The sequence below is a fragment of the Rattus norvegicus genome, chromosome 2 (genome assembly GCF_021556685.1).
Source record: "Rattus norvegicus strain SHRSP/BbbUtx chromosome 2, alternate assembly SHRSP_T2T, whole genome shotgun sequence".
Lineage (NCBI taxonomy): Eukaryota > Metazoa > Chordata > Mammalia > Rodentia > Muridae > Rattus > Rattus norvegicus.
This window is the reverse complement of record NC_141535.1, coordinates 26,613,155-26,629,259: the sequence shown is the minus strand read 5'-3', so window position 1 is coordinate 26,629,259 and position 16,105 is coordinate 26,613,155. Positions and strand designations below refer to the sequence as shown.

Here is a 16,105-nt window from a genome sequence, read left to right as displayed (position 1 = left end):
AACCTGCCTCCAGAGACAGAGAGACTGAAGTCCGGACTCACTTTTCAGCCTGGACCTTGGTTTCATACTGAGCCTCAACTATTTTCAGGACAGTGATAGTAGGTAAACAGCTAACACATGTTTTCACAGGGTTCATGTGGGTATGGGAGGACATCTGTGATTCTCTACACTCAGAAAGCTGAGAAAGGAGGTTTGTGAGCCCAGGATCAGCCTTGGCTACGGAGACACCATCTAAAAATAAAACACAACAAAATAAACTTTAAAGAGAGCGAGGAGGGCTGGAGTGATGGCTCAGCAGTTAAGAGCACTGACTGTTGTTCTTCCAGAGGTCCTGAGTTCAATTCCCAGCAACCACATGGTGGCTCACAACCATCTGTAATGAGATCTGATGCCCTCTGCTGGTGTGTCTGAAGACAGCTACAGTGTACACATACATAAGAAATAAATCTTAAAGAGAGCAAGGAGCAACTTTAGACAGTACTTACTATGTGGGTAAACAGGAAGACCTGAATTTGCCCAGAATCCACTTTTTAAAAGAGCACACACAGGAGGTCTCGGGGGAGGGGAGGGTAGCCACAATGACTCAGTGAGGAAAGGTGTTTGCTGCCAAGCCTGATGACATGAGTTTGATCCCTGCTGGGACCCATACCAGGGAAGAAAAGAACTGACTCCTGCAAGCTGCCCTGTGTGGGGGACATGGCACTCTGACAGGCCAGTCTCACCTAATGTCCTAGTCTGTGTTCCGCTGAATCGTGGAAAACAAGGCAACACACACAGTTGATCACTGCCCTCCCCAACATGTAAGCATTCAAACCCCCCAAAACATACACAAACGTATATGCACATACACAAAAATGAAGGAATGGAGTTCAAGGTTTAGACTCTCCAGCTTCCAACCCAGAAATCGAAAGCCTTAAACATATAAAAATACTATACACTCCATGCAAAAGTGGGTAGAGGTCTCCAGTGAGCATACACTTAAGAATAGCAGTTCTCAATCTGTGGGTCACAACCCCTTCTGGGGACCTAACAAACCCTTTGACAGGGGTCACTGGAAAACACAGACATTTACATTACAATTCATAACACTAGCAACATTAGAGTTATGAAATAATTTTATGGTTGGGGTCACCACAACACAAGGGAACTGTATTAAAAGATTGCAGCCTTAGGAAGGTTGAGAACCACTGTTCTAGTGGGAAGGTTGGCACTGTCATGACAGGCTGGAAGCCACACTATCTGTGAGTGTCCCCATGTAGTGTGCTGACTGTGGTCTACCAGTTATTCTAACAGCTGCCTTTTTTGTTCCTCTCTTATCTACACTTCCAAAGAGAAGCAACTAGAAGCCGGTGGAAGCCCTGTAAAGAGTGGGAGTGGCCAACAGACTTCTTGTCTTAGAGTTAGGCAGAAGAAATCTTTCTTCAAAATCAGAGCAAGTTACGTGGGGGGGAGCATGTGAGTGTGCATGTGAATGAGTGTGTGCATGACTGAGCATGTGAATGTATGTGTGTAGGTGAGTATGAGCATGCATTGAGTGTATGAACATGCATTGTGAGTGTGCGATAGTATGTGTGGCTATGTGTATGAGTGTGTGTGTGTGAGCATGTACTATGAGAGTGTAACAGTGTGTAGCTATGTTTTATGTATGTGTATGATGTAAGTGGGAGTATGTGTAAGCATGTTTTGTGACTCTGTGTGTGTGTGTATTTATTGTGAGGGTTTGACAGTGTGTATGTCTATGTGTGAGTATATGTTTGTGAATGTGTATATGTAAGCATGTATTGTGACTGTGAGTGTGTAAGCATGCCCTGTGAGGGTCTGACAGTATCTGTGGCTATGTGTGAGTATGTGTGATTGTGGGTGAGCATGTGTTGTGAGGGTGTGACAATGTATGGCTATGTGTGAGTATATGAGTGCGTGTGAGTGTGTGTGAGTGCATGTGAGCACGTGTGAGCATGCATTGTAAGGATGTGATTGTGTATGTGGCTGTGTGTGGGTATACAGGAGTGTATGTATGGGTATGTGTGAGGATGCACTTGAGGGTATGACAGTGTGTGACAGTCTGCAGTGTATGTGAGCATGTGTGTGTGTGTGTGTGTGTGGTTGTGTGTGACTATATATGAGATGCACTGTGAGTGTGACAGTATGTGGCAGTCTATAGTGTGTGTGTGTATGTGTGTGTGTGATGCACTGTGAGTGTGACAGTATGTGGCAGTTTATAGTGTGTGTGTGTATGTATGGTTGTGTGTGTGTGTGATGCACTGTGAGTGTGACTGTGTGGCAGTCTGCAGTGTGTGTGTGATACACTGTGAGAGTGTGTGTGTGGTTGTGTGTGTGTCTGTGTGTGATGCACTGTGAGTGTGACAGTGTGTGTGTGTATGTTGTGTGTGTGTGTGATGCACTGTGAGTGTGACAGTATGTGGCAGTCTATAGTGTGTGTATGTGTGTGTGTATGGTTGTGTGTGTGTGATGCACTGTGAGTGTGACTGTGTGGCAGACTGCAGTGTGTGTGAATGTGTGTGGTTTTGTGTGTGTACGTGTGTGATGCACTGTGAGTGTGATAGTGTGTGGCAGTCTGCAGTGTGTGTGTGTGTTTGAGAGAGATGCACTGTGAGTGTGACTGTGTGAGTGTGTGTGGTTTTGTGTGTGTATGGTTTTGTGTGTGTATGTGTGTGATGCACTGTGAGTGTGACAATGTGTGGCAGTCTGCAGTGAATGTGTGTGTTTGAGAGAGGTGTACTGTGTGTGTATGTGTGTGTGTGTGTGGTTTTGTGTATGTATGTGTGTGATGCACTGTCAAGTGTGGCAGTGTGTGGCAATCAATCTGCAGTGTGTGTGTGTGTGTGTGTGAGAGAGAGAGAGAGAGAGAGAGAGAAAGAGAGATGCACTGTAAGTGTGGCAGTGTGTGGCAATCTGCAGTGTGTGTGTGTGTGAGTGTGTATGGTTTTGTGTGTGTGTATGTGTGTGATGCACTGTGAGTGTGACAGTGTGTGGCAGTCTGCAGTGAGTGTGTGTCCCATCTCTGGTAGCCTTTCCTTACGTTAGCTTGTTTCCCCACTCTTACCAGTATAGGAGATCCTGATAGCAGTGACAGGAATGTCAGAGATCTTTAAAGACTTGGTTTGAAGAAACTTGAAGACATCATCACTGAGATCTTCTGAGGTCAGCTTCTGAAGGACTCTCCTTGCATATGGCCCTGCTACTCCCAGGACCCCAAGCTCATCGGTTATGTTTCGAATTTCCACATCATAGCCACCTCTGACGGCTGCTTCTTCAATCCATCTGCATTGGGGTCATAAGCCCTGGGTAAATGTCACTTGAATAATACATGTTTCTAACATATTATGTCTCTGAAGCCTTCAAGTTTGGAATTATCAGAAAGTCCCTAGAGGGTCGGGGCATGTAGCCTTCTCACTCTGAAGGTTAAAGACCTGAGTTCCCTAGATGTAAATGGCCCACTTAAGACTTGGGAGGGGATTCTTCCCAGTAACTAGAATCTTCCAGTTTAAACGAGCTTTGCCACAGTTATAAATAATGATGGTTCAGTTGCATTTAAACTAATGGTCCCATTTTCAAAAATTAATTTAAATCTGAATTTGCTTCAATACCTGTACACAAGATGCATCCTTGTGCTGCTAGCCATTAATAATGCACCTGCCACCAGACATGTAATTGCTCTGACAATCACAAGGAAAAGAGGAAAAACTCCAGTCTCAATTTCTAAGTTTTGATGAGTTTTTGGAAGGCAACTCTCGGGCCAGGCTGTAATTTATTGAGCTGTCCCTGCAACTCTGCAAGTCTATCACAGTGTTCCCCTAGTTGAGAAGAGGCTCAATGGTTAAGGTGACCTCCACACCCCTGCACTTGATCACCAGATTTCCATAATTCTACCGCTCCGGTGAAAACCTGAGCCAGACCTTGATTAAATAAGAATCACCACACACTTTGGGGATACTAGACTGAAAAGGTGGAGACTTCACAGCAGAATGGAGGTCCAAGTAAGGCAGGTCAGCAGTTTAGCTGTGAGCCAGTGTGCACAGGGGAGTTAGCCGGCTGAAGCTAGCCCAGTGTGGCACCTTACTCAGTCACGCTGACTTGAGCAGGTAACTTTAATCCACACCTGTTTCCTCATCTCCAAATGAGGATAAATGACAAACTCTTCTTATTTAGCCCATTGGTATGTGGGGCGTACATATATGTACACATGTTGTAAGTATGCAGAGGCGAAGGTTGACACTGAGTATCTTCCTTGATGGCACGTGTGGTGATTTAGATATGCTTGGCCCAGGGAGTGGCACTATTAGGAGGTGTGGCCTTGTTGGAGTAGGTGTGTCACTGTGGGGATGGCCTTTGAGACCCTCCTCTGGCCACGCAGAAGTCAATCTCCTGTGTGCCTTTGGATCAAGCTGTAGAATTTTCGGCTCCTCCAGCTCCCACATCTGCCTGGGCACTACCATGTTCTCACCTTGATGATAATGGACTGAACCTCTGAACCTGTAAGCCAGCCCCAATTAAATAGTGTTCTTTAGAAGAGTTGCCTTGGTCATGGTGTCTGTTCACAGTAGGAAAACCCTAACTAAGACAGCACTTCACTTTGCTATTTTGAGGCCCGGCCTCTCACCTGAACCCAAAGCTTGCCTACTCAGATAGCCTGGCTGGCCAGCTTGCTCTAGAGATGTCCTGTCTCTGCTTCTAAGTGCTGGGATTACCTGCAAGCCACTGTGCCTATGTCCCATCATATGGTTGCTGAGGAGTCTGAACTCTGGCTTGCGAAGTCCGCACCTCCCCTGCCCCTGCACAATCTTAAGAGAATTAATTGAGGTCGTGTCTACAAGGAGTTCTGGTTCATTGATGGTGTTTAATAAATAAGAGTTAAGATTATCAGAATCAGAAAACCACTGGGTAGGGCACCTTGTGGAGGGGGCGGGGTCTTTTGCTTCAAACAGTCCTATAAACCACATGAGGTTTATGCACATTGATGAGGTTTAAGAATTAAAGTTGGGGACTAGAGAGATGACTCAGTGATTAAGAGAATTAAAGCTCTTGTGGGGAACTGGAGTACGGTTCTCAGCACCCAGGTATGTTCACAGCTACCTGTGACTCCAACTCCATGGGGTCTGATGCCCAATTATGGCCTCTTCAGGCATCTGTACACACACACACACACACACACACACACACACACACACACACACACAGAGAGAGAGAGAGAGAGAGAGACACAGAGAGAGACACAGAGAGAGACAGAGACAGAGACAGAGAGAGACTTTTTAATTTAAAAAGAAAGTTGTTCTGTAAGTACTGTGTATCTCTTTTCTATTTTGTTTTATTTATATGTGGGCATGTTCTGCCTACATGTATGTTTGAGCACCATGCATGTACTTGTACCCCTGGAGGCCAGAGGAAGACGTCAGATCCTCTGGAGCTAGAGTTAACACGGCTATGAGCCTCCACCTGGGTGCTGAGAATCAAACCCAGGTCCTCTGAAAGAGCAGCCAGTGCTGGCAACAGGTAAGCCATCTCTCCAGCTCCCATGATGCATCTTTGTCAACTTGACACAATCCAGAATCATCTATGGGAAGAATCTCCATGGGGAATGGTAGCCTGTATACGTGTCTGTGGGGCACTGCCTTCATTAAATTAAATAGAGTAGGAAGAGTCATCCCATCATGGTGGTGCCATTCCCCATGCAGGGGGACCACAGGCAGCACCATTCCCCACAAAGAGAGCATCCACCACTGTATGACAGTGGACAAACCAAGCAAGTCACCGTGCCCACATTCATTTCTCCCTGTTTCTGGCTGCAGCTGCAATGTGACTAGCCGCCTGAAGCTCCCATTCTTGCCTTGACTTCCCCACCATGATGGATTGTAACCTGAAACCGCAAACTGAAGTCTGTGCCTTTCTCCCCTAAACTGTTTTTGTCACAGCATTTCATCACAGCAACAGAATGAAACGAGAATACTAGCACAAGAAAAACTGTATAAGGTTGGGCCACTGGGTCACCTGGACAAAATCATTTCACTGGATGTCCATTTACCTAAGATCGTGAAGTTCCGACCCAGAGCCAGTAATCAACAGGAACTCCCCAGGAGATTGGTGGGAAACAGTCAGCTCAGCGTACACTCGACCTCTGGGCGTCAACATGTGACTTATGTTTGTAAAACCCACCTGCACAAAAGAATTTAAAATCACTTGAGGATGAATTAAGCTTCTTCGCACACATGTTAGTTGTGGGGACCATGAAAAGCCTCACCTCTTACCATTCATGTCAAGTAGATGAACTAAACCAAAGATCTATTTAAATTTCCCATTTAAACAATCATACGAGATTGTTTGCCCTAGAAATGGTACTTCAGGACTGGGAAGATGGCACTGAAGTAAGGGCACTTTTGGCCAAAGCCACCCAAAACTCAATCCCTGGAACCCACAGGTCAAAAAGAAAGACTTTTGCAAGTTGTCCTCTGACCTCTACATGCGTGACACACATAGATAAAATACGTGTAATAATCAAAGAACAACAACATACTAATTTAACTACAATCAGCTTTTGGGATCTCATTGGCACGTTAAGGGAAGTCATTGATTTCCTAGATGACAGTCTACTCCACAGAAATTTCAGTTGCACACTCCAGGAGGTCCCTTGAAGTGTTCTAGCATCCGCTTGGAATACATGGAGTCAAAGAAGGTTGGATCTGGGTTTTTTTTTAAAGGACCAGGTCAGAATCCTGGACCTTGTCTATTTACCTTGGGAATGACATTTGCACAGAGATGATCCAGAAGCTGGGTGGAATCTTGGCCTTTGATGTTGAACTTGCCAAACGGAGACAGGTCAATCACACCAACTCTTTGCATAACCTGTTTGTACTCAGAGCCCACCGGCTCAAACCAGTTTGTGCGGCGGAAACTTGGCCTGAAACACAATATTTACTGCCAGCCATTATCCAAAAATTGTACAATATAAAATAAGAATATTTTAATCAGTTTCTCCCTTCTAGGAAAGCCTTCTGAAGCTGGGGGAGGGGCACCCGCAAATTTGCTCTGTAAATCATATACACTTGGAATCTGATCTTTTATAGGTTACCCATCTATCCATTTGACCCATTTTATAGTGAATGAAATGTTAATTAGTGGGGAAAAAAACTCATGGGTCCTCTAGTCTGGAGGGCAGTGTAGAAGGCAACAGTCCAGGGTTTTTAAAGCCTGGTTGCATGTTAGAATCATCTGGGGAGTATTTTTCAAACACCAGTTGTAAGGCCTCACTAAATCAGAATGGCCTCACTGTGTGTATGAATGTTGTGCATATGTGTCTGTGCATGTATGTACATACATCTCCATGTCTCTGTGTTTGTACCTGTGCCTGTGTCTCTGTGTGTGTATAAGTGCATATGCCTCTCTGTGTGTAGAGTGTATATGTCTCTGTGTGTGTATCTATGTATGTATATGTCATGTGTGTGCATGCACACACTCATAGCCTTCTAGCCAACACTGTGAATACAAAGCACTTCCACTTGTTAAAAGGGGATCGGGCATCATGGCAGGTTCCAGGGAGTGCCCATCCCTGATATAAGCAATGGTCTAGCCTAGCACCTTCTCTCTTCAGAGAAAAAGCCCAGAGTGGCTTCTAGGTCTTTTGCAGTAGTTACTGACAGAACAGGGTCTAGATCAAAGGTTACCTGACTCATCTCCACTTTAGCAAAAGAACTTCTAACTTGGTGTTTTTACCTTCCGAACAGGGTGCTAAGTCTGAGCGTTTCCCTGTAGCTTAACTATTAATTTTTTTAAAAGAAACTTAAGCCTGATTTAACATCACAAAATGAAAAGCAAAGCTAGTATTCATCTGAGTCTGAGCACGTGGCTTCCAACCACTCTAGACCGGCTGCCTCGAGGGCAACCGCACTCATCTGCGACATCCCCACCTCTGTATTTTTATGCCACTTAACTGAATTTAAAGTAGATTTCAAACCCTGTTGTTTCATGTGCATGCATGTTCCTATCTGGATGTATGTGCACATATGTGTTTGTATATGTTGAGGCCACAGCCAACCTTCATGCCATATCTCAGGAGCCATTCACCTGGTTTATTTCCGAGTCAGGGTCTCTAGCGGGCCTAACATTCCTAACAGGCTGACTGACCGGCAAGACCCAGAGACCCCCGGTGCTTCTGCTTCCACAGCTCTGGGCTACAAGCATATGCCCTGACCTAACTTTTATACACGGGTCCTGGGAACTGGACTCAAGTCCTCATGAGAAGTGCTTTACCAACTAAACTATTTCTCTAGCCCTGAACCCTGTTTAAAATAGCAAAGTGACAGGCTGACAGGAACTGGAAATTAGCTTCTAGATTTGCTGTTCATTTTGTCTTGGTTTAGGGGTTCTCACTGGGAAAAATAATCACCATTAACCCCAAGTCCAGCGCGTCACAGGCACTCAGAGGCCTGTTTCGCTGGCATGCTCGGTGGTTTAGTTTAACCCCCAGTGCAGGTATTCTTGTCTGTTTCATGACCCAGAACTGTAGGTCCTTTCCACACAGCATTTGAATGCCATGAAATTTGTCCAGAAACCCTAAGCCATGACAATATTTCAGCAGCCAATTAAAGCCAGTTATACTTGGGTGGGGCTGAGAAAGGTCCTCTGAGGTTCTGGTAACTGCTAAGTAGACCAGGCATCACTGAGACTGGCCAGTGTCCCCTGGGCTGGTCTAAGGAATACCCCTATCATAAGCAAGTAAATGAGACCAGAGGAGACTCGGTGTTCCCCTCAGAGTGGAATTGGTGCCCTGCTGTCCTAGTGCAGCTGCCGATCAGAACCACAGGCAGGCTCAGACACCCACTTACCTATACTGAGTGTCCTGGCCGGGCTTGTAGAACCAGTGTGGCTGTTCCCAGCCTGCATGGAAACCCATGGAACACTTGGACTCCAGGATTTTGTAGAGCCCACTGACTCTCTGGGTTGGCCTCCCAGCAAACCGTTCCTCTTTAGGATAACCAACTGAGAAGGGAACACAGGGCTCTAATAGTTTATAAGTGAAATGATCCGATACACTGAAGGGCTTTTAAGAATGGAAACGGTGAGGTTGACAACCCAAAAGCATATATATGCACCCCCCCGCCAAAGATGTCAGTTATACTGATCATCAAAGAGTAAAGTAAAAATACCCTGAGTACTTAGAATCAGTGATGGACCCAATACATTAACCATATACGGTAACACACTTAGTGACGGGCTCAATACGTTAACCGCATACGGTGACACATTTCTTGCCATTTCTTAAGGCACAGTGCTGTTCACAGTTCTTCGCCGGCCCCAGGGAACAGAACAGAGCGTTTTAAGTGAGAGATGCTGCAGGTCTTTCTAGAGAACAGCAAGTTAGTACGTCACCAATGTTGTTGAACCCGTATGATTCTCGGGCTTTGGCCTCGGTGTACTGCGTCGTCGTCCACTTGCCGTAGCGGTTGGGATCCAGTTCTATCAGGTCAAAGGGAGGTTCTCCGTGCAGGATCCAGTCGCTGAGGTACTTCCCGACCCCACCGGCATGGATTATGCCATATCTTTTGGATACAAAGATGTTTCGGATATTACAAATATGGTGCATTCAAGTGCCAAAACGTTCAAATACCATCTTCCCGGGCATCAGATTTGAAGTCACCTATGCTCTTCAGAACACACAAGTAATATACTCTTTATGTTTTAATAATCATCTTTTTCCTCAAAAAAAAAAAAAAAAAACCAAACAAATCAATGTGCATTCTGGCATGCAAATAAAAGGCGCCTGGCTCGGTTGCTGGTTTGTTTGCACGGTTTCTCAAGGGATACCTACCACACCTACAGCGAGCCTACAGCGGTCACCTAGTGAAGGTGGAGACTCCAGAGAGGAGCCTTCTTGAGCTGACACTATCCTGACTGACAGGAAACTCGGGGGGAGGCGCCCACCCCCACCTCTTCTCAACTCAGTGCAGTGCTAATTCTCTAGGGTGATTCTCCATGCAAAGAACCTTCAGCTTCGAAGCATCCAAACAGAGGCAGGCACACAGTGGCTACCTGTGGAAAGGAACATGACCTCTGTCCTTCGCAACTAATAGGTCACTTGGAAGGGAAGGTCTGTTTGTCTCCTATTTTTACAAGACGATGCCTCAGGGTCTTACGTAACCCAGGCTGGCCTTGAACTGACTACATAGCTGAGGGTGGCCTTGAACTTCTGATCTTCCGGGGGCCTCCACTTCCTTATCTTTGGTTTTAAAGGGATACACCACTGTGCCTGGTTTATAGGACCCCAGGATCAAACCTAGGGCTTTTTTGCATGTTAAGCTAGTACTCACCGGCTGAGCTGTATCCTCAGCCACAAAAAATGCTTTCAACCTCACATATGATTGTGATATCTGAATGGCCGCTTCCAGTTGGCTTAATCAGGTCTACCTGCCTGTTCTTGTCTAACACAGCCTTTCAATATGGGTTTTTCTATGATAACATAAAGAGGGGTGTTTGAAACCAGAATGGGGTGAAAATCATGGAGAATCAAGGGAAGTTGATACTAATTGGGAGAACCTCATTCTCTCCCTCATTTTGATCCCCACTAATAATGTTTTTTTTTTTTAAATCCTAACATAAGCACTCCAGCACCCCCTAAACTATAGTAACCTAACAGCCAGCGTCTTGGTTCTAAGAATCGTGGGAGGAATTTGGCAGAAAGCAAAATGCTTTCTCCACAATTACACTCCTTTAGAAGAATGAATGTACCTTGTCTGTTAACAGGTTACTGCTCGGGGACAATAAAAAGCCGTCACTTTGTACTTGAAGCTCGAGGCTTGGGCACAGAGCTGGCAATCATTCAAGATTATTTGATCAAACAGTCAAAGAGAATAGAGAAGAAAACTAGAATATTAGAGACTGTGATGTGATGGTGTAGTGAGTTTGACATCAGTATTCAGCATATTAATGGGACAGATATTAGAAATGAAACACTGGCAAGGAGCGGAATATTAAGTAGGCAGCCGCCAAGGGAGTCACACAAAAGCAAATCACGTTAGACAAACAGGAATTATGGTGAAAATACGTAAGCCATTTGATGTTTTGAATATGTCATGTTCTGTTAGGAAAATGTCCCTGTCCAATTGGGGCAAATTGACCCCTTAGAAGGTAGTGACATGAAAAGAGACAGGAAGAATGGAGGTGACAGGAGACACATGACAATGGTTTCAGAAAACCATTGCCCTCCGTGTGCTGACCTTTATCATGTAGGTGCTTAGCCCATTATATGATTAGTTCCGTCCTCCTCTCCTTCCTCATCGGGAGGAGACAACCCCACCCTTACCTTACTCCCCAACCCTTCCTCTTCTAGGTTTTCCATTTTGGGGCCTGATACTTCGAGACCGGATCATAGCAGTAAGCGCTTCTCCAAGAAATGTCAACTCTCAGGGTACTACTCACCCAAAGCCAATGGCCACCCAGTAGTTCCTGACCCCCTGATGGGGCCCCACCATAGGCAGAATGTCAGGAGAGTAGGTGATAGGACCGTTGACGATGTTGATGATGTCCGCCTTTTTCAGAACAGGAACCATTTCCATGGCAGCTTCCACGTGCTCTGTGATTCGGTCTAAGTCAGACTCAAAAAGTTCCTTCCCAAAGCCTAGAGAGACAGACGTCATGGTAAGGATGTCCCCCGAGTAAGGTGAGCCTCAGAGCAAGGCAGCCTCTGAAACAGTGCTGTACAGAAGGGTCTTCCTTTTTCTTTAGATGCTAAACTTGGGGCCATTGAGGTGACTCAGAGGGTGAAGGCAGCTGCCACCTAGCCTGACATCCTGAGTTCATTCCCTAGAACCCACATAGTGGGAGGAGAGAACTGTCTCCTGCAAGTCATCCTCTGCCCCCTACACACGTGTTGTGACATCTGAATGCCCACTTACACATACCAATCAGTCATCAATCAATAAATCAATCAGTGTAATAAATATTAAGTCTAAACTCAGCACTCTCTATCCCCACACTGGTACCCATCATGTTCCTGGGAACTATAATGCTATTTTTACTGAAACAAAAAACATCTTTTTAGTAAAGAGAAACAAAATCTGTGCTTGTCTTTCCCTCCAGTATTTAACCCAATCGTTATTTTAAAAGGAACAATAAGTTGGTTTGTCAGGAGAGACTTTTTAAATCGTTCAGTTAGCATAGCAGTGAGAACAAATGGACTGTCAGTTACTCCAGGACACTGGAGAAGGAGGACCATGATCTGGGATCTCGGAGGGAGGACTAATAGCTCCTTTTTTTTTTTTTTTTTAGAGCTGGGGACCGAACCCAGGGCCTTGCACTTGCTAGGCAAGTGCTCTACCACTGAGCTAAATCCCCAACTCCGACTAAGAGCTCCTTGAACCGTCTTTTTATCAGACGGCCCTCCTTCCTGCTGCTTGCTCTTGCAATCACCCACAGGCAAGGATTTTGTACACAGAGGTGAATCCTGCATAACCTTTTTCTTGTCCTAGAAGTCCCTGTGACTCAAAGCAGGGCCACAGAAAAACTTCATGGCATTTGTCCACACAGTATCCACCCAGGTTCCCCCAGCCCTTCCTGAGAACCGCAGGTCAGGGCAGTGGCATGGAGCCTCCAATCTACCAGGGTTGCCATAGGACACATGGACATCCATGCCAGGAACAACTCACAGTCTGGCTCTCCTTCCTTCCAGCTAGGATTAAATAAATATTTGTTCAGCATTTACTTGGAAGAAAAGCCACAGCATGGGCAGAGTGGACAGAGAGACCCAGCCCAGCCTCCCCTACTGGCTCAGCTCTCACTCTGAAGTCAGGAACAATTCTGCTCAGGTCCATATCTGCAGATCCCATTCAGCAAACCCAAAGCCCCTTGTCTGCTGGACCAGCCTCTGCAGGGTGAGGTGGGTCAGAAATCCTTTTCTGTTACTTGAGAGGGAGAGATTTGTTCCATGCTGCAAACTTTATCAACATACAATTCCAGAAAATAGGGTTGGGGAGATGGCCCTGTCTAGAAAAGAACCGGTCTTGCAAACACAAAGACCTGAGTTTAAGTTCAGAGTCCATGGTTTAGATAGATGATGGATAGATAGATCTATGATAGATTGATAGATAGATAGATAGATAGATAGATAGATAGATAGTTAGATAGATAGCTCTATAGATAGATGATGGATAGGTAGGTAGGTAGGTAGATAGATGACAGATGGATAGATAGATCTATAGATAGATAGCTCTATAGATAGATAGATGATAGATAGATAGATAGATAGATAGATAGATAGATAGATAGATGATGGATAGATGATAGGTGGATGAATGGACGGATAGTTGTATGATATGTGAAGGGATAGATAGATAGATAGATAGATAGATAGATAGATATATGATGGGTGGATGAATGGATGGATAGTTGGATGATAGATGATATATGAAGGGATAGATAGATAGATAGATAGATAGATAGATAGATAGATAGATGATAGGTGGATGAATGGACGGATAGTTGTATGATATGTGATGGGATAGGTAGATAGATAGATAGATAGATAGATAGATAGATAGATAGATAGATATATGATGGGTGGATGAATGGATGGATAGTTGGATGATAGATGATATATGAAGGGATAGGTAGATAGATAGATAGATAGATAGATAGATAGATAGATAGATAGATATATGATGGATGGATGAATGGATGGATAGTTGGATGATAGATGATATATGAAGGGATAGATAGATAGATAGATAGATAGATAGATAGATAGATAGATAGATAGATAGAATAGATAAAGAAGCTGGGTATGGCTTCATGTACTCTAATCCCAGCCTAGGGAGATGGATACAAAGTAAATCCCCAGGGCTCACCAGCCAGCCTAGCTTTTGATGAGTTCCTAGTCAGCCAGAGACCAATCTCAAAAAATAAAATAAGAAGTAGACAGTGTCTGGGAAATGACACCTAAGGATGATCTCTGGCCTTTGCGTGTACAGTCACCTGTACATACATGCACCTGAATCCATGGACAAACACACACATACAAGATTAAAACTAGAGGTGTCTGCCTAGACAACTTGATTCTTGATTTGGCTTCATGGGGAAAAATGCAAAACAAAACAACAAAAATATCCTGGCCCTTCTCCCCCATAGAACTAGAAAGCATGGCCCCACTTGCTGAGGCATAGGGCTCTGAGCCTCTCCCACTTGGGAGGCACAGGAGGGCCTCTGCCCATAGCTCCGCCTTTGTTGAGGACTCTGGTATGCAGCTGTAGGCTGGATATCCTGTCTTGGGGACCTGCAGTGTGGACAACTGTCAAAGTACAAGCATCTGTTCAGATTGTGAAACTAGACCAAGCAGGCAGATGGAGGAGGAGGGGGGTGGCAGACAGACAGCACGGGCAGATATAACTACACCTGGAGCCTTTCCTAGCAGCCCCAGCACCAATGTCAGCTTCTCTTCTCAACCAACCACGTCTCTCCCCTTTCCTCCTGCCTGGCTTTCTCCACAGGGTGTAAGGACAGTCACCTCCAACCCCTCCCTCTTGCCATCCCAGACACCTGGAGGTCAGCACTGGGATTTTGTTCTGTTCTTCCAGCTTTGGGGAGCTTCGCGCTTTGGGGAGCTGATCCATCATCTCTGTCCTGCACACCTTTCATTAGCTGAACCCACCTGGAGGGACTCCATGAGCGACCCAGGAGGCTTGAAGTTTCATCTTCTCCTGACTTTCATAGGGACCAAACAAAAGCCCGTCCCTTTCCTGTCGGAGGTAGTAGGATCCTTCCAAGTCACGAAGGACTGGGAGTTCTCGTTTCAAAGCCTTCACTTCTGGGATTGTTGATGTGACGACATATTGATGTTGCACAGGGATGAGGGGATGGTCTAGTCCAATCATTTTACCCACTTCACGAGCCCAAAATCCTTAAGTGAGAAAATTATTTTTAAAAACGCCACCATGTACATAATACATATACCTATGACACATTGATATAGAAATTTATATTTATAAATTTCATTGTTTATTTGGTTCTAGTGCTGGAGAGCAAACCAAAGGCCTTATATATGCTTGCCAGGTATGGCTCTACCACTGAGTCACATCTCCAACCTCGTAAGTATTTTTGAGCATTGCAAAGTAGAATGAGAAAGAGGATAATAGTTTGATAATTTCTGCAAATCAAAGAAGCTCCTTCCATGAAAAATCTTATTACCCACAAGCAAAGGTGAGCAAAACAAAACAAAAAACAACAAAAAACCCAAACCAAACATAAATATAAAATACAAATACAGATGTGTATAAGAAAGGCAATAACAGACTAGCCTTGCTTGTAGATGGGCATAGCTAGAGGGCAAGCCCATCTGCACAGTTCAGAACAGCACAGCACGCCTAGCTCTGAGTCAATGTCTACCCCTCCTAAACCCTGCCCTCCTCCAGTTCCACAGCTCAAGGTTGTTCTGTTGACTTAAAATTCAGAGTCTATGTACTTTGGGAGAAGAATACTTTAAGTTCTGCTACTTCAAGAGTAACGGTGAGTTTGTCCGGCGCCTTCGAGCACCGTAGTCAGAAAACTAGAGAGACTTATAGGAAATCAGTGGGGAGACTTCCGGGCATGCATGGTGAGGTGAGTTCATCCCACGCATTGAGGGAAAGAAGAGGAAACAGCAAGATAGAGATTGGGCACACCTGTTCCCGAAACAGATATTTCCCCTTCTTGTCGTTTCCCAAGGTTTGAACCTGGATTATCTGTCTGACAGACCCCAGGGTCTATGGCCACCAAATTTCAAGACTTTTTGCTGCTGCATGGGGTTACACGTAGCCAGAGCTGGCCTCAAACATTTAATGTAGCCCAGGCTGGCACTGAACTTCTGAACTTCTGGCCTCCATTTTCCCCCAGGGAAGGACTACAGACATGAGTCACCACACCCAGCTAGCAAGACTTTCTTTTAAACAAACACAACGGCATTACCCATAAGAAGGTATTTTAGGATGTAAAAATGATCAATGTAATTGTGGGGTGTCAGGGGACAAAGGTATGGTGTGCTTAACTTTCAGTTAATTATTCGTAGGGAGGGACTTCTGTTGACCAGCTTGTTGTGCGGTAGTTTGAGTAACTATCAAAGAATTGGCAA

General features: G+C 45.1%; 1 protein-coding gene across 2 annotated transcripts in view; it reads right to left on the bottom strand.

Moving 5' to 3' along the window:
- The window catches only part of Dmgdh (dimethylglycine dehydrogenase), a 75,077-nt gene that overhangs the window by 33,768 nt on the left and 25,204 nt on the right, over positions 1-16,105 (bottom strand). For both annotated transcript variants that reach the window (XM_087616103.1, NM_139102.2), the window contains 7 exon segments: positions 14,651-14,899; positions 11,428-11,626; positions 9,382-9,551; positions 8,838-8,991; positions 6,748-6,913; positions 6,041-6,171; positions 3,065-3,282 (listed from right to left, as the gene is read on the bottom strand). In XM_087616103.1, the coding sequence (XP_087472229.1) occupies positions 3,065-3,282; positions 6,041-6,171; positions 6,748-6,913; positions 8,838-8,991; positions 9,382-9,551; positions 11,428-11,626; positions 14,651-14,899 (1,287 nt within the window).